At 39.8% G+C, this 17,549-nt stretch overlaps 1 protein-coding gene across 2 annotated transcripts; it reads left to right on the top strand.

Moving 5' to 3' along the window:
- On the top strand, nucleotides 305-13,843 carry LOC110397016 (zona pellucida sperm-binding protein 2-like). 2 transcript variants are annotated; one of them, XM_021392940.1, is made up of 22 exons: nucleotides 305-452; nucleotides 663-715; nucleotides 1,262-1,354; nucleotides 2,650-2,777; nucleotides 3,440-3,583; nucleotides 4,117-4,200; nucleotides 4,828-4,995; nucleotides 5,064-5,160; nucleotides 5,251-5,474; nucleotides 6,288-6,441; nucleotides 6,515-6,723; nucleotides 6,808-6,925; nucleotides 7,094-7,299; nucleotides 7,724-7,841; nucleotides 8,499-8,668; nucleotides 10,068-10,141; nucleotides 10,221-10,348; nucleotides 11,144-11,333; nucleotides 11,684-11,825; nucleotides 12,093-12,189; nucleotides 12,328-12,408; nucleotides 13,652-13,843. In XM_021392940.1, exons 1-22 carry the CDS (start codon nucleotides 430-432, stop codon nucleotides 13,672-13,674), a joined length of 2,724 nt encoding a protein of 907 aa, XP_021248615.1. In that variant the 5' UTR covers nucleotides 305-429; the 3' UTR covers nucleotides 13,675-13,843. The 2 variants fall into 2 exon arrangements, with proteins under 2 accessions (XP_021248615.1, XP_021248616.1); XM_021392941.1 differs by having other exon boundaries at nucleotides 306-452; nucleotides 12,498-13,843.

Genomic DNA, 17,549 nt, shown 5'->3' with positions numbered 1-17,549 from the left:
CTTTACACATCTGTCCATAGATATCTCCAGCTCTCCAGGAAAAGCCATAGAAGCTTCTCTAGAGAGAAGACAAAGTGAAAAAGAGGCAACTCAGGAACAACAAATTGCTATATTTCACCAGAACAACATTTCTTATCCCACTGCCTTCTCTACTACCACACAGAGACCTGCAGCCATGGAACAAACGGAACCTGGATAGAAATTGACTTAATCAATAAAACAAAAGAGCAGGTGACATGAGTTGTAGGTTTGTAATTAGGAGGACAAACAGCTGAAAACAGTTTTCATCATTATAAAGAGGGCAGCCTTTCCACTTACGACTATGAAGGCAAGAGTCTTTGAGTTTTTTGGAAAGCTGATGATAGATGTTTGTACTTCCTTGTACTGTTAGAAGGAAAAGTGCCAAGGCAGGGGCAAAGCAAATACACAATGGAGTTAGGTCTGGTGCTGAGGTGAGAATTTCATGGTAGTTAAATATTAACTGTTTTCCTCAAGGCATCAGTGTTGTGATATTTTTTTTTTTTTTTAATTGCACCCAACTTTCCAGTGGTAATCAAGGAAATCTCATTCTGCAGTATCTAGGCTTGTAATTCTAATACCCAGACTCAAGTTTCTGAGCACAGAAACTTAGAGATTCTGCTAATCCTTGCTTTCTCATATAGGTTATTATTGATAGGAATACTCATCTCTGAAACATGGACCCAAGTGGCATCAGGTAACGCTGCTGTGAACAACATTTACCTAAAAATTTCCATCACTTTTTTTTGTAAGTGATATATGTATGCATGTTTCAGAAGGAATATTTTATTAGTTTGGGTGTGTTTTCTTATTCCTACTATTATCACTTCTCTTTTTCCTTTCAATAGATCAGAGGGAGAGTTTCTTGTCTTCCTTGTTTTATTCTATTCAAATTAAGAAGTTCAGTTTTGGGCAGCAAACTTTGCTCTCTCTTGAGCTTATTGCAGAATCCTGTTTCCATCACTGGCTGCTCAAAGTAGCGGTGCCAGCTGACCAGACACAATTGCTGCTGGAATACATATTCATGGCTGTGTTGGAAATACTGCTTAGTGATTTGCTCATTGGGTTTGTTTGTTTGTTCTTGTTTTTGTGTTGTTTTTTTTTTTTAACTCTAACATCCCTTGTTAGAAGATACTGAAATGTAACTTCTGAGACTCTTATTTACAAAGCAGTGTGGGAAGTAGAGAACCTCTAATTGTTATCTTTAATTCTGTACTTCTGTCTTTCAATGCCTTCAATACAGGACTCATGAGTTCAGAGTGCTTGAAGAACTTTTTGCATTTAACCCTGAGCATGGAACACTTTAAGGATAAATATTTATCTTTTTCTGCTGTTGGTAAGTCGATACAGAAGAAATTAAAGAGGAGAATTGTAAATGGTGAAGTCTTTCAAATCGTTAGTGTTCCTCCTACACTAGAATTTGCTGGATCATATTAAGCTGATAGAGTTGTGGAAGTAGGGTTTTCTTAAAGCAATCTTTATTTCTGTATAACCTATCTTATAGCCTTGCAAGTTATAACTTAGTAATATCAAGTCTAATCATGTCAGTGCATTTCACTTTCAGTCCAAAGACAGTGTAGGATGATACGGTAGCTGTTGCTATGTTGATGCTAATAGTTTTCCTTTCTGGTAAAAGTATTATCTAGTAACCACATATCCTATTCTCAAAATGCAGTAGCTGAAGCTGGTACAATGTTACTGGCTTTGTACTGAGGGTTACCCGCTTTCCTGCTTACAGCTAAGGGATCTAGTAGATGGGTATATGTTCTTAAGGCCCAGATGATTTTTGTGTTTCACACTACAGACTTTGTAATCAACAAGTGGTGCGTTCAAGTGAAAAATGCCACAAAGTGTCCTAGAAGGTCAGAGTGAGATAGCCTTGATGTTTATCATTCCCAGGTTAAGTTTGCTTAATCTTTCACCTGATGAACTAGCTCTCAGTGCTTGTTAGTTGTCTGACTAGGTGTAGTCCACTACGCTACATCCATTTTTAAGAACGTTAAACTTATGTCAAATTCTTCTTACTGTATGTTTCTGTGCTTAAGCATCTCCGCTCATTCATACGTGGAGTCTGCGTTTGAGGTATGTACAGAAAATAAAGTAATTCATTTTGCTTGGAAAAAAATGATAGTTTTGTAGTCTGGGAGATTTGATCTAAGCTTCAGTATGCTTGTTGTCCTGGTTAAGATTCCTGAAGAGTCTCCATTGGCCAAGCAGGTGTTAGAGAGAAACATGGAGCTGTGCCAGCCCTGGAACAGTGCACTGATACTGCAAACTGTCATCATTAATCAACCGTGACAGCTCTAACATTGATCTGTCTGTTCTGTATTTACCCAGGCTTTCTCTTCCTTTAGGATTTCACATCCTGCCATATTGGTCATTTATCTTCTTCAGCCCTTCGGCTACTAGTGTTTCCTGTCCCAGTCTGCTTGTAATCTTACCCTACTTCCCTTTCTATAGACTTTCTTATGGAACTTCATCTGCAGTTCTCTCATAACTCTGACCACATGGTATGTAGTCAGGCCATAGATGGCCTGAGACAGATGAACTCTAGGAGCAAGGGTAGGTTGCTGAGAGCCTGCAGAGAAGGAGTTAAACTAATTAATGCTGATCTTTACTAATTGCTCATAGATCAATTTGGCACGGCCTGGGAGCTGGATGAGGCCCTGGCATCACAGTGTGGCTACACAATAACTTACAGCAGCAGGAATAGCATTGTGTTTCGTGCTTCTGCACTAAGTTGTCATTCTCATGTGGAGGTAAGTCAAACTAAGATGCAGTGCTGCTGTGTATAACCTTCAGGTGGAAGATGACCAAATTATTAGTAGATGTTAACTGAGGGGTTATAATGTCTTGAACATTGACTAGCAGAAGATTATTTAATTCCCCTCAAATGTGTCCAGAGGTCTGATAAAAATCCCTGGTATTGATGTTCAAATGTACTACATAATAGCATAGATGAGCATAGGAAGAAGCGTATCATATGCCCTTGAAGGGCAACTGCCTTTTCCTGGATGAATTCCATCTGGCTGTTGTTCTGCTCTGCTCTAGTGTTTTGTGTCTGAGATGTATTAATGTTTGATCTCAAAAGTTAGTTCTGTTTGTGTTCCTTGCTCACTGCTGCTATGCTGTAAAACACAAGATCAGGTACATCTTAGGATGTGTTTTGTCCTGTCAAGCTCTGGAGCTATGTGAAAGGCTGAAGCTCCTCCCCAGATGTTTGTGTGGCTATGTAGATATACACCTATATGTATACAGGCTATGTAGTTAACCAAGTAGGAAACAATATTTCAGCATGTGGAAATATTCTTATTTTCTGCAGCAAGGCTGATGGGTGGATTTCCTGAGTTAGGTCACAAGAAGAGCTAATTTTTTTCCTGCTTGGGAAAATCAGACTAACGTGTTTCCCGTGTCCGTGCAGAAAGGTGTATTCACAGTAACTGTACAAATCAAAGTGTCCCATGCTCCTGATATGAAAAATGCTACAACTCATCTGAAAAGTGCAAGTTGCCCTTATGTCTTGTGGAGTCCAAGAGAGTTAGTATGTGAAACCAACTACATGGAGGTAAGGATTGGAAGAGCCTTATGTTAAAATACCTCAAGGTGAGGGAAGTAAATACTGAAAGATGCCACATTTGGAAGCAGAATAGATTATAGGAATGTGTACTAGAAACAGATTTAAAATGTCTGGCTATGAAAGGTTAACTGGTAAAACCATAGCATGCACCTTGAGCTTAGTGATGCATTTATGTTATGTTTACATAGACTACTGAACAGTGTTAATAGCCATTAAAGTTGTGAAATAGTATTCAAGAGGTTAAGCTAATGGGTTGAACTTGGTGAATATCACTTCAAAAAACTTTGAAATAACTGAAATGGAAACTTCCTTCAGAAAGCATACCTACTACACTTGCTGGGAAGAGCTCTGGAGGGAAGAACTCTTTGGAGAGGACAAAAGGAGTCAAGAATAATTTACTAGCTTTAAATGGAAGTGAAAATGCTAAAACTAGATAAAACTGGATAATAGTTAAGCTGAAATCGAGGGACAAGAAGAGAAGTGCCACCAACAAACCACTTATAGTGCCTTTTTCCATTCAGGTTTCTGTCAGGAGGGATGTTCCACAGACTGAGGAGGATTTCATTTTGAGTGAACCTGAAGATTGGATTCTTTCTTTTCCCAAGGTAAAAATTAGTTTTTTCTTGCTAGTATAAGCTACTGCTACTTTTGACATCACCATCCTTCAATGTCCACACAGTATAAATTGTCCTTTCCAAAAGAGCACTTCAATAGGAAGAGCAGAACTCCTCTACCAACTTGTTTCTAGGATAGAAGTATTCTGTGTTAGAAATATAGACAGCTGCAGGCCTAATCTCCGAGGAAGAAATGGAGGCAGTTTCTCAACCTAAAAAAAACAACTTTTCCCTGTCAAGAGGGTGTGCAACAAGATCTCTGAGACTTCATGGCCCAGGAATGAGCTGCAGATAGGCTTTTTTTTTTTTCTTCTTGGACCCTATAATTTCAGTGTAGCCATGCAGCTAATCTCCTGCCCTGTCATCTATCTCCAAACTGAAAGGGAGGTCTGTCTTTTGTTTTGTCTTTTTTTTCAGTTCTGTATCTGTTGGTCTTAATACAGAAAGCTTTCTCTGAGTAATAGGCTGAGGAGGACAAAGCTTGAGGGCTGTCACATTGGCAGTATTTAGAACAAGGCAACAAAACTGCTGGGCAGCTGAATACAATAAATCATCCGAGGTACTAAATAACTCACTTGAAAGAGCTTGTTCAAACTGTTAATGAATTTCTCTGGGTAGGCCAAAGCAGGGGAAGCCTCAATATGGCAGATAGTGTTTCATCAGCCAGAGGAAAAAAGAGCTCTGCTTGTGAGTGATGCTTGGAGTGCTGGCTATGGACTCAACACCACCGAAACCAGAATTCTGCTGCGAGTGCCATATAATGCTGCACAAATTCAGCTGGTCAAGGTTGGTACACTCACTCCAGCCCAGGAAGTTGTCAGACTGTACAGGTCTAATGAGATCTCTTCCTGCAGGCTCAGGGAATTACCTTTTCTGCAGTGACATCAAGTACGTTTTACAAACAGCAGTGGATGATCTTGATGGTGGATACTGCTGTGGCATGTCCAGTAGGTGAGAAACATCATACCTTACCCCACTGCTTAAATATACTGTCTGTCAGCTACAGTAATGAGCTGACAGCTTTCTTATCTTGTCCCTAAGATGGTGTGAATTACACTAACAAAACAATCATCTGGACTGTTCCAAAATACTTTCAAGCACTCTGTGCTGGTGCAACTGGCTTTAAGGATGTGCTTGTTGAAGTTGGTGTGAATCTACGCAAACTCTCTGCCAAAGAAATGGCCTCCAGGAAGTATGTGTTATCTAATGACTTAAATACAATTACAATGAAGATACCAATAGGTGCAGAAGGTGGCTCTTACAAGGTAAGTTATGTTGGATGCCAGCCAAAGTAGTTTTTCCTGTTGTAAGCGGTTTTTGTTGGTGCATCTTGTTTTCGAAAACAAGATTCCTAAAATTCCTAAAGGAATAATTCCTAAAAAGGAAAGGAGGAAAACAGGGGGCATCAAAGGTACAAATAGGTCTTGTAAGTATCACATTGTGAAGATGTGATTTTACTAACAAGCAAAGATGGACACAATCCTATAAAGAACTATTGATTTGTCTCCTTCCTCATGTTAATGCAGAGCTTTGGCTTTGCAGTCCTACTGTCACAATCCTAAGCTATAAACCATGTAGATCTTCTCACATTTTACAAAAAACACTTAAATCAGGTGTTCACATTCTCTTGTCCACAAGATCATGTGGTATTGGGATGCTTTGAGACTACAGCTCTAAGTCTAGAAATCCCTTGAAGTGAACTGAGTCCTGGGCAAATGCTAAAACAACCAAATTTTAGAGAAATTGAAGGAGGAGCCATTTCACTGATAAAAACAGTCCACTGTAGCTTTGGAAGTAACAGGTGTGTGTGGGGGTGACTTTAAAAGGTTGTCTCTCAAGTATTCTGAGAATCCAAACTTCAGAGAACTAGTGCCTGTAGAACATAAGAGTTAAGCTCCTCACAGATGATGATTTGTTTGGGTTTTTTTTCCACACTTCCCAGCATAAAGGTGGCCTCACAGAGCAGAGAAGGACAAGTACTTGGAGCTATAGCTCTAGCAGATTCTGCAGTGCTATGGTACAGCTTTCTCTGTAATGTAGAGTCATTATACTGAAGGGTGTTGATTATGAAATTCCAGACTTCTGTGAGCAGTGGACGGCATGGGGCAAAATACTCCATCAGCCTGTTCTTGGAACACCAGTGGGAGGATAACAAATGGGGTCTAACCAAGTATACCATCATCAAGGAAATAGAAACACCATTTGAACAAGCAGAACTTGCTGTAACTAACAGTAAGTATCTTAACACCGTTTGCTGAAGGTTTTGGTACTGATAAGAGATTAATATTGTCTTATGCCTTTTCAGACTCAAATCTGAGTGCAAGGCTAATGAATGTTACAGTGGGAATGTTTCTTATGGATGTGGAGCTTGTGAACTTGACTGTTGAGGGGACAACTGTAACTGTACCTGAAGCTATTCAGCATGGATATTTAACATATGAGATTCAATATGCTAATGGAAGCAAAGTCTATGTAGTACAAGTGCCGTTTGATGCACCAGGCATTAAGAAAGAGGTGTGTACTAAGAGTATGTACTGCAGCATACTATGGTGTAGAAATCGTATCACTCACTGTTCTTTCTAAATGTGATTTTCCTAGTACATAAGCGGTGACACAAGACAATACACACTCAATGTCACACTGAAGTTCATCATCCTTCCAACAAGTGATACCTTTGCTGTCCCCATCATAACAGTGTCTGCTGTTAAAGATGCTGGTAAGCTAGTGGAACCTGAGCATAATTGTCTTTATCTGGCTGCAACCAGCCTGACTGAACTCAGCTGTTAACTGGGCTATGTTCAACCAGTGATACTATCAGTGCTAAATAGCACTTTTAAACTCTGATAGAAGCAAGCGCATTGGTTGACCCTTAACTGTATTGCAGTTCTACCCAGTGCAAGGGGATTTTGTGATGAGAATGACTTTCATCTCATTATCGCTCGTGGGAATGTGGACCAAAACTGGCTGCCCTTCATCTCAGATCAGCACCTGATGCCAGAGGCTGCCCAGAAATACTACTATAGCCTAAGTGACAATGGCACTCACTGGGCTGTCTCTGTCCCTTTCCTTTCCTCCCTTGTGGACTATAAGGTAAGGATGCTAGTCTGTATCAATTGTAATGCATGTTCTATCTATGAGATACATCATATGATACACTATGTCCTTGTAGGTAAAAATAAACCCTACATTCGGGATAGGCTTCAAATAATTAATGGAGGGCATTTTCTACTCTTAAAGAATGCATTACAGTCAAGAAAAGGACTTTATAAGCACTTAAAGGCTGAACAACATTTTAATGGAAATTGTACAGGTGATGATATTTGTGTTGTGCTGTAAAACTACTGAAAAAGCTCTTTGTGTCTGCCTCTGGATTAAAAGAAAAATATCTCCTGTGGATGTGGTTTTGGTTAAGGACCATTACCTTTGGTTTGTGGTAACTTGCTGTCTTTCTGAGTATTTCTAGAGAAGTGGTGGATCTTCATTCTTTCGTTTAATCTGTGAATATCATCCCTAGGATATTCATATTTCTGGAGTAATGGCTTCACTCCACTTAACCTTGAAGGATGGCATCACCTTGGCTAATAGGAAGGACTTCTCGATTTCCTGCAGATTTCCACCTTCGGAGCTAATACGTAAGAATATTACCTCTAACATACTGGGTCTCGGCTCCTGATGCTGTTCTTCGAGTTGCATAAATAATCACAAGTCTATACAATTTAAAAGGTTTCTAGTGTTTATGCTTCTGTGATACCTTATCTGCCTGTCAATTTTCATGCCAAGTAATATGCTACAGGACAAGTCAAGTTACAGTTTGGAGAGACTATCCTGCTGGGTCCAGGTTTGGTGAAGAAGGAGACAAAGTCTTCCTGCTCTCTCACTTCCAAAAACAAAAATCTTTGTTGGAAGGGTTTGGGCTTGTTTGGGGCCTTTTTTGTTGTTCATTTTTTGTTATGATGATTAAGATGGGCCTTGAGGGGGGTCAGCTTATAAACTCATCATTGATAAACATAGTCATCTGGATTGAATGTGCTGAAATACCTTGGCAAGAAAAATTTTGTGAGAGGGTGAAACTTTTTAAGAAGAGTGAAATTGCCATTATTCCATGTAGTCCACGTGCAGATGCTAGAGTGAAGAAAATTAAAATTGAGCAAGACTTTAGTACTAAAATGTTTGCTCTGATGAGCTGCCAAAAGCCTTGCTAGCAGATCCATACATAACTTCAATGTAGTTCTCCAGCTCCTTTACTCTGCAGCCTTATTTGTACTGAAAAACGTATTTTTCTCTTTCAGAGTGTCTTCCCAATGGCACTGTGGTAATTACTGCGCTAAAATTAGTGAGACTTGCAGATCTGGACACAAGCCTGCTCGTCTTAAGAGACAGACAATGCAAACCCAGTCTAGTGACAAAGAAGACTGCAACCTTTAAATTCAATGTGAATACATGTGGAACAAGTAGAAAGGTAAGGGCTTAGTGATATTAAGTTTACTTCCTATTGGGATAGGTTTAGCACTAGAAACAGCAGAGGTTCAGAAGCTGCAGGAAGGTTGCAGCTGATAAGCTGAATACACTCCTTTTCTGAGAATACAAAACTCAGGTAGATTCTTTTAGTGAAAACGATTTTCAGAGCCAGAGGTGCTTTCTGAAACAGAACTTTGACATTGCTGATTGTAACAGACTTGAATGTGAACCTATGTTGTCAATATATGCTCATATTCCTTGTAGAAGCTGATCATTAGTCACTAATGAATACCTAGACTAAGAATTAGAGTGGGTTTCCTCTTCCTGCAGCCCATGTTCTACAGAAGTACAGTGCGCAGCAGTGTGCGCTTAATACAGCCCAGAACATAGTTGCTCTTCTGGGCTGCAAAAGAGGAGTGGCCAGCAGGGAGAGAGAGGTGATTGTCCCCCTCTACTCAGCTCTTGTGAGGCCCCATCTGGAGTACTGCATCCAGGCCTGGGGCCTCCAGCATAAGAAAGATGCAGAGCTCTTGGAGTGGGTCCAGAGGAGGGCCACCAAGGTGATCAGAGGGCTAGAGCACCTCTCCTATGAAGAGAGCACCTCTTTCTTTCCTATGAAGAAAGTTTGAAGGAACTGGGCTTGTTTCTCTTGGAGAAGAGAAGGCTCCAGGGAGACCTCACTTTGGCCTTCCAATACTTGAAGAAAGCATGTAAACAGGAGGAGTATGACTGTTTACGTGGGTGGATAGTGATAGGACAAGGGGGAATGGTTTTAAGCTGAGAGAGGGGAGGTTTAGGTTAGATATAAGGAGGGATTTTTTCACACAGAGGGTGGTGATGCACTGGAACAGGTTGCCTAAGGAATCCCTGGTGGCATTCAAGGCCAGGCTGGATGTGGCTCTGGGCAGCCTGGTCTAGTGGTTGGTAACTCTGCCCACAGCATGGGGGTTGAAACTAGATGATCATTATGGTCCTTTTCAACCCAGGCCATTCTATGATTTGAAGTAGAAAATAGAGACAAAACAACAAAAGATCTAATCAAGTTCAAATTCCTGTTGCAACAAATACAACTTAATTCTGTGAATACTAGGTACAAATTCTGCTTACAGGATTAACTGAACTCTGATCTCCGGCCCAATGCACTCGATTCTGGGCTCTTAGGTCATTCAAGCTTTTGGTTGATAAGGTCCTCTTTATCATGACTTTGCTGTTAGCTGTCACTAGCTTTAGTTTAGTGAGTACAGGATTGTTGGTCGTCAGTTTCTGGCCATTTCTAAGTGCACCCTGCTCAGTGTACTCTCAGTTTGCCAGACATGTGAAGGGATGTGGATATTGTGTTTGGGGAGCAAAAAAGTCAGTTCTAAAGTCACTGTCCTGTTGTAACAACATGTATGTTTCAGTTCAACAGCACATCTATAACATATGAAAATGATGTACTCTATTTTAGACGTGGAAATGATATACCAGTATACCAGTAAGTACTGCTCCCTAGAAAGAGATTGTCAAGGATGGTTTTAATTTATAAAAATCTAATCCAAAATGTTTTTCCTCAGATTAAAGTTTGTATGTGTTTACACAATCAAGCGCTCAGCTGATGTCCAGTATGAAACTAAGAAGAACCTGCCATCCAGTATTAAGCCAGGTTTTGGCTCTCTTGATCTCTCGCTGAAGCTTTTTAAAGGTAACTTTTATGATTAGGCTTTTCAGAAAGGGTAGATTTGGAAGAACTGCTGATTGTAATCTTGTCCAACTCTCTGCTCCAATGGGGTGGCTCAGAGCCAGTTGCCCAAGACTATGTCCAGGCTGCTTTTGAATAATTCCAAGGGCAAAGTGAAAGATTTCTTGAAGGTTTCATAGTTTAGTTTTTTTTTTCATTTTTTTCCCCCTCCAGAATGTAACAAGTGGCCAGGTATCTACAGTGAATCATACTGTGTGCAACCAAGATGTGGGCTTTCTGCTTGGGTAGTTTTGTATCTTGTAGTATTGTATGGTATCTTGTGTAGTGGTAGCGATTTTAATTTCTCTCCTATATAAGCCCTTAAAGTGTGGCTAAGTAGAAGAATTAGTTTATGGCTATTGAGGTCAGTGCTATGTCAAAGAAGGAAGCTGCATCTATACTGCTGCAAAATGGTAACAGTCCTGGCAGAGGAGGCAACTGAAGCCTGAACAAAACCATCACCCTGACTGGAATGGCTCTGCTCTTATTTTTCATTGCCTTTCTAAAAGCAGTTTAGGACAAACATCTCATTACAGTGAGTTTTATGGAAGTGTCTCTTTCTCTTCTGGATCCTCAGATCTTTTTCTTCACTAAACCTTATTTTTCTGCCATCATAGCCCCGTTTGCTGACGTTTATATGCTCTCCCAGTTTTTATACTACTACATCAGAGTAAATGATGGCAGAAAAGCAGAGTGACTTGAAATTGGTGAATGTTTACCCTGTAAAAAGGAAACTCTAACATCGATACCCTCTTCTAGAGAAATCCTATTCTGAGCCCTATCAGGAACTGGAGTATCCTGTGGTAAAATACCTGAGGGAAGCACTGTACTTCGAAGTTGAACTGCTCCAGCCTGCAGACCCAAGACTGGAACTAAACTTAGAAGACTGTTGGGCTACCAACTCCCAAAGCCAGGACAGTCTTCCACAATGGCCAATCCTCATAAATGGGTAAGGAGAGCATGCCTCTTGTGGCTGATGACTATTCAGCACAAGGCTCCTAACCTTAGCTAGAAGGAAAGGGGAAGAGGTACATGAAGTACATGAAGGTGCCTGCACACTTGCTATGGCTTTTGGTGTCAAGAGCACCAAGTGCTTCTAGCCATCAGTAATGAAAGTCTGAGAAGCAATTCTTACTGTGGCTAAAGGCAGGGACCAGGAAGGGGAGAGGCTCTGTCTGTACCACTATGCCCTGAGGAAAACAAGTTCTTTAGCACTTCACATCCATAGCTCGTGGAAGGACCTTGCTGAAATGAAGGCTTGGATTATATTTGCTTTCTTTTATTCTTTTTCTCCAAAAGGTGTGAAAATAGTGAAGAATCTTACAGAACAGTCTTTCACAAAGTTAATTACAGCCATAGAGTAAAATTTCCTCAGCACTTGAAGAGATTTGAAGTGACAATGTTCACCTTTGTACAAGGCACAACTCCATTACAAATGCAGGTAAGAAATCTCTTGCTTGTCATGTGCTGTTGGCGGTCCCAATGTGTAGAGCAGTACATGCAACAAATGCTGCGGAAGAGCTCAGTTGGCCAGGTACTGATAGGGGCTATTATCTGCCTTCTTCAAAGCATAACACTAGGAGTAGTACATAAAGACTAGCCTAGCCATGCAGTAGCATTCACTTATAATCTCATTTGGAGTCTGTCCATGTATCCAATTTCTACTAGACCCCCCTGTACACGCTACAAATTTGTTTTTTTCCTATAGTTATATTTCCACTGCAGTGTTGTGATCTGCAGCACTACACCACTGCCTTCAGATGTGATTTGTCAGAGGAGATGCAATCCTGGGAAACATCGACTTGGTAAGAAAACTGGTATTTCTCAAGTTGTTCCTGGATCTTGCTCAGCAGCACACTATATGCCGTTGGGAGTTCTGTCAATTGGCAGACTCCTCCTGGTGCATGCTGTACAGAATATTAAAAGCTGAATTGTCTCACTAGACCGCAGTGCAGAAGCACATCCACAGGGACAAGTGTCATCTGGAGCAGTGCTTATTAGAAAGGAAAACACAGCCAGCAAAGGTTGGTATTGCTCTCAGATCACATTACTGATATACCAAGCGTACTGCAGTTGTAACATAAGAGGCATTTCTCTTTTGATGAACACGCAGATTTCTGATGGACTAAACAAGAACTGTTTAGTTCTATGAAGCTGCACTTAAGTGTTAAGTGGCCTAAGCAAGCAGTCTGCCCAGACTTACAAGGAAGGACATCTTAAAAATATCTACCAGGAAAATACATTCTCAGTGCCTACTGAGACAAAGGGTCAGCTAAACAAACATAAATGTAATCTCTTAGTAAATGTCATTGTGTTCCTCTTTGTGTTTCTCTAGAGCTTTGAAGTTGTATTTTTTTGTATGACTTGCATCTGACTTAGTCTTACCACCAGGCACTTCTGACTCTTCTAGTCATATGGCAATTGTAAACATCTGTTCCATAGTAGAGGGAAGATGGTAGCAGCAGGCATCAAATCAGTCACCTGGGGTGGTTTGTTTTTAAAGATTTAAGATGAATAAAGTGTTGCAGGGAACTTTGATATCAGTAAGCCTTTCTGAAGCAAGGTGGGCATGAACACATTTGATTCTGTAGGGGCAACTGACGGAAAATCTGTAGGCTTTGGATCTCACTGGAGGGCTGTGGCTCTGCAATGTCAAGTTGCCTCCCTTGAGGTAGAGAGAAATCAGTCACAGGTAGCACCAGTAATTCTGTAAACAGCCACTCTAGAGGAAAATAGGCTTTTAGTGGAGACTTGATGACAACTATTATTAAACAATTATTACTAAACTCTACCTAAGTGTTGAGGATTCTTCCTTACTAGAAAGAGTTCCTGTCAGATGATGATGTCCTCCTTTTTTTTAGTGGAAGGAAAAATGTCTTTTTTCCTCTGCATCTGAACAGAGCTATGAAAACTGTTCAGATTCAGTACTGTATTTTCCTGTTGTAAGGAAAGCTATTGCTTGGCATGAATCATTATTGCTTAGGGCTGAAGCTACAACAATGGGTATAAAATGCTGTTTGCTTTTTAACTTTATTAAATGGAATTCTACTATAGGGGATTTCTGTGAAAGCCACCTTGAGCAAGAAACTATTTCATGAATCTGTTTGTACCTTGTGAAGAAAATGTGTAAATGATTTGTAGCTCTGTTGTAATACCTCTATAGTGGTCTCATTAAACCAGTTTGTGCTATAACTTAAAGCTCACATTTGTAAATCTTGTCAGTTTCCTGTTAATTTTATCGGTAGATGATAGATTTTTTTTTGCTAGGAAGGACAATAAAAGATGTGTAGGCTTCCTGATGAACAACATGTGAAGTGCCTTAAGGCTGTTTTCCAATGGAGATGGCTACAAAGGAGTCTTACTACTGCTTACTTACAACTTACTGCTGTGCTAGATGAATGATACTGAAATGTGCATCTTGTTCTTCAGTAAGGGAATAAAAGGAAAGGCAAAACAAGCTTGACAGGCTCTTTACTTTGTATATAGTAATTTTTTTTCCCCTATGTTAACCCAATAGTTAAGTATCATCTATTCCTCAGCCTGTGGGCACAATTTAGTGAATTCACAGGGCACATCCTTAATATACTTGCTAGGGTTTTGTATCTAACAGGTTCCAGTTTAGTTGCTATACAGGTGGTATAAGTGACTTCACTGTCTATATCATGCTGAGCTTATCCCAAGAAATAAGACTAGTATGTAACGTTGTCTCTAGACAGAGCTGCAATTTTCATCTGCCGTGATGGTGTTCTACCAGCACAATGTGGGCTGCTATGGGCATTCTGAACCACACTCACCTCTGGGAGTGCAGGGGTTGGGGGAAAACATGTAATAACTAGGAACTGATGTGAGTACTAAGCAGAAGGCAGGACAGTCTATTTTAATGTTGTTAACTCTGTGTCTGCTGTGGCTTCCTCAGTTTTATGATCTTTTCCTTCAAACCAAGACACAAAGAGAAAATCACTTAGAAAACACAGTATTTACAATAAAACACAGTATTTACAATTTTTTCATCTGGAGAGGGTTTGTTCCCCAGGATTAGTCAATATCTTGTTCCTTCCTGTTGACAGGGATTTAAGACATGTTGAAAAGCTAGATAATGCTCAGTTTAAACTTTATTTCCACTATTTAGTCTTTCTTGTACTCTATTTAGTACTGTCTTGCAAAATGAGTTGTTAATAGATTAGTGGTCTTCACTGAAAATTCATGAGATTCCTATTTCAATGTGGAAAGGTTTCAAGTGAACTTTGAATTTTTCAACAGTATATGAGACACAGTTGATTCCAATATCAGCAAAATACTGAATATGAAGAAGACATGACAGTACTCTCTCTACCTCAGAGATGCCTGTTTATACTAAAATTGCATAACTGCCTTCCTGGTTTTATATCTAAAAAAATATATGTATCCTCTTCAGGTGTTGAATCAACACCTCTTTGCCTTTTAAGTGGATATTTTATGACCACATGCTTTTCCTCCAGTATTTGGGATGTTATTTTTATATCCTTGTTAACACAAGTTGAAAGGAGATCAATCTTCTTTGTTTATGCTTTATGTCTCCTGCAATTTCAACAGGTGAATGATAAAAGTCTAGGGGAAAAGAGAAGTCTCATGTGATTTGTTTTTATAAGAAAATAAAGCAATACTGGAAGTCTACTGCAGACAGATATTTCCTCTTGAAATAAATGGCAGTAAGTCACTGCTACAGCTAGCTGTATGTGGCTGCTGTTAGAAACAGAGTTTTCATTTTTACTGTACTCTATTATCAATTGCATGACTAGTATTCTTGAAACTGCTACTTTTGTTTCTCAGGGCAGCAACACCTTACTGTTAACCAAGTTTTGGAAGATAAGAAAACTGACGCTTGTTTACAGCTCAATTAATTTTGGTTCACTTGTTTTGCTCTTTGTTTTAATCCTTAATGTCTTCAGTGGAAGAGTAAAGGCAGTGCACTTCCGTCTGAAGGAAAATGCTCTGACAACGAGTTAATGATTTGGGAAGCTTTACTTTGTACCACAAACCTGATAGTCTACAGCTAGTAATTTCCATAGAAATTCTCCTTTCATTTGAGTGTGCCAGTTCAGAAACATCTGAATGCCACACTAATGAGGCAGGTACCTACTTTGCATTAAATGCTTTAAAGCATAAGTAAATTGAGTTCGTTTCCTTACAGTACTTGGTATTGTAATAAGAGCAAGCCTAGGTTCATCTTGTGTAAAGACCAAGGAGATCTTCCAGAGAGGAGGGGGAAAAATAAAAGGGGTCTAACTCACTGCCTGGCTGTTTCTCCATGATTGTTTTCTATCCGTCAACTGAGGGGAAAACAAATAACATTTGTGGCTGTATAACAATTAAGTTAGGAGCAAAAGGAAGTCAGATACTTGATCCTCAGAAGTTGAGGTGCGTGTTTATTTATATATAAATACGTACAGATATATTTGCATGAATCTTTTATATAAAAATTTCTGCTATGCTGGCAATTCCCCTTAGGAACACGCTGAAGTGCCTTAACAAGAGGCTTTCTTCCCATCAAACACACCTATGTGCAGCCCAAATGTGTAACTATAAAAGTTCTTGGCACCTATGTGGTCCTCCTCAGTTTAGAATTTCAAAGTGCTGTGTGGGGGCAGGCAACCACAGGCTCCCCTTTCTTCTGCTACTCACAGAGCCAGAGCTTGCCTGGAGACCTTCTTCCAAGTAGTCTCAACCACTGAGGAATACTCCTTCTGAGATACCTAGTCTTCCTACCAAGAGGGAATTTGTCTTCCCTGTCACCTTCTGCATGTACCTGTAGCTCTGAGCACAAATTGCAGCTCAGGAAAGCAGAGCATAGGGTCTGGCCTTATTGATGTCTCTTGCCTTTCTCTTAAGGTCTGAGAGCACTTATTTAAAAGACAAAATAACCACTTGTGGTGTGCAGCGTCTGACGGCAGGATGGTATAATGTACTCATCAGTAAACTAACACTTCAGGAACCAGTGTCCCAAACAAACTGTCAAGTTTCTGTATCTCAAGGATTTTTCCAAAATCATAACATCTTCTACAGAAATGAATTAAACAGAAATGAATTAACTGAAGCATTTTAGAATGTTCTTCATTTGTGTCATCTTTGGTATTTAAGCCCTTGTCCTGATGCTGAATGAATCAAGTCTGATTCAGTCTACCAGTTTCTTGTATAAGAAAATTGTTAATGCAGTAGCAAACTGTTTTTGTGGTGGAGGATTTTGGTGTTGTTTTCCTCTTTTTTTTTTTCTCTTTTCTCTAGCTTTCTTTAGTACCTGTGTTAATGAAGGAATTTCAATGATGCTAACCCAGAAAAGGCAAAAGTGTGGCTTGGGAGAAATTTTGCGACTGGAAGAGTTCAATTAATTGACTGATCCTCTTTCACTCTCCTGTATCTCTTTTCCTTTAGCGTGGTAAACAACTCTGTCCCTTAGGCAAAATATAATACAATTCTTCAGCCACTGACTTCCAGTGTTTTCTGGGCTCCTATTACTGTAGCTCTACTTCCACCTGAAGTCTTAACATATGTTACAATGCTTGTATGTGAAAGATTTTCTTTAGTTCTATGACTTTCACAGTTTCTTCAGACTGTAAAAGATTATAATTTTTTGCCTCTATTCTATGGGCTATCAGTTTTGCTATTGGACTTCGATACTGCCTCATGAATTTTATATACAGTCCTGGGGGTTAGATCTTATATTTTCACACAAGGGACTTAAGTCTTGGTCTCTTTCATACCAAATAAATATCCTACATCCCTGGGTGTAAAGAAACGGAAAACAAATCACCTCGACTATGTTCCACTTTATTTAAAAATTAATAGGAAGTTTTAATAAGTACTTTTTAACAGCAGGTCTTGTATCATCATGAATATAACAATCTCTTCTCTTTCAGTGAAATGTATAAACCCAGGGGAAGAACTACAAAAGGAGAGAGAAATGGTCTATGTCCTTTACAAACCTGGCAGATGGAAGTCCAGGTCACAGAATCATAGAATGGCTTGGGTTGGAAGTGACCTTAAAGATCATCTAGTTCCAACTCCCTTGCCATGGAAAAGAATGCTTTCCACCAGATCGGGTTGCCCAGAGCTCCATCCAACCTGGCTTTGAACGCTTCCAGGGATGAGGCATCTATACCTTATCTGGGCAACGTGTTCCAGTCCCTCA

Source organism: Numida meleagris, chromosome 3 (genome assembly GCF_002078875.1).
Source record: "Numida meleagris isolate 19003 breed g44 Domestic line chromosome 3, NumMel1.0, whole genome shotgun sequence".
NCBI lineage: Eukaryota > Metazoa > Chordata > Aves > Galliformes > Numididae > Numida > Numida meleagris.
The sequence above is the reverse complement of the archived record's forward strand: the minus strand, read 5'-3'. Positions and strand labels throughout refer to the sequence as shown.

Excerpts from the sequence above, each read along its gene's own strand:
- LOC110397016 (XM_021392940.1), top strand. The coding sequence starts at position 430 with ATGGAGTTAGGTCTGGTGCTGAG. Across the intron at positions 4,996-5,063 it reads CACAAATTCAGCTGGTCAAG|GCTCAGGGAATTACCTTTTC; the intron begins GTTGGTACACTC and ends CTCTTCCTGCAG. Across the intron at positions 5,475-6,287 it reads CAGAAGGTGGCTCTTACAAG|ACTTCTGTGAGCAGTGGACG; the intron begins GTAAGTTATGTT and ends ATGAAATTCCAG.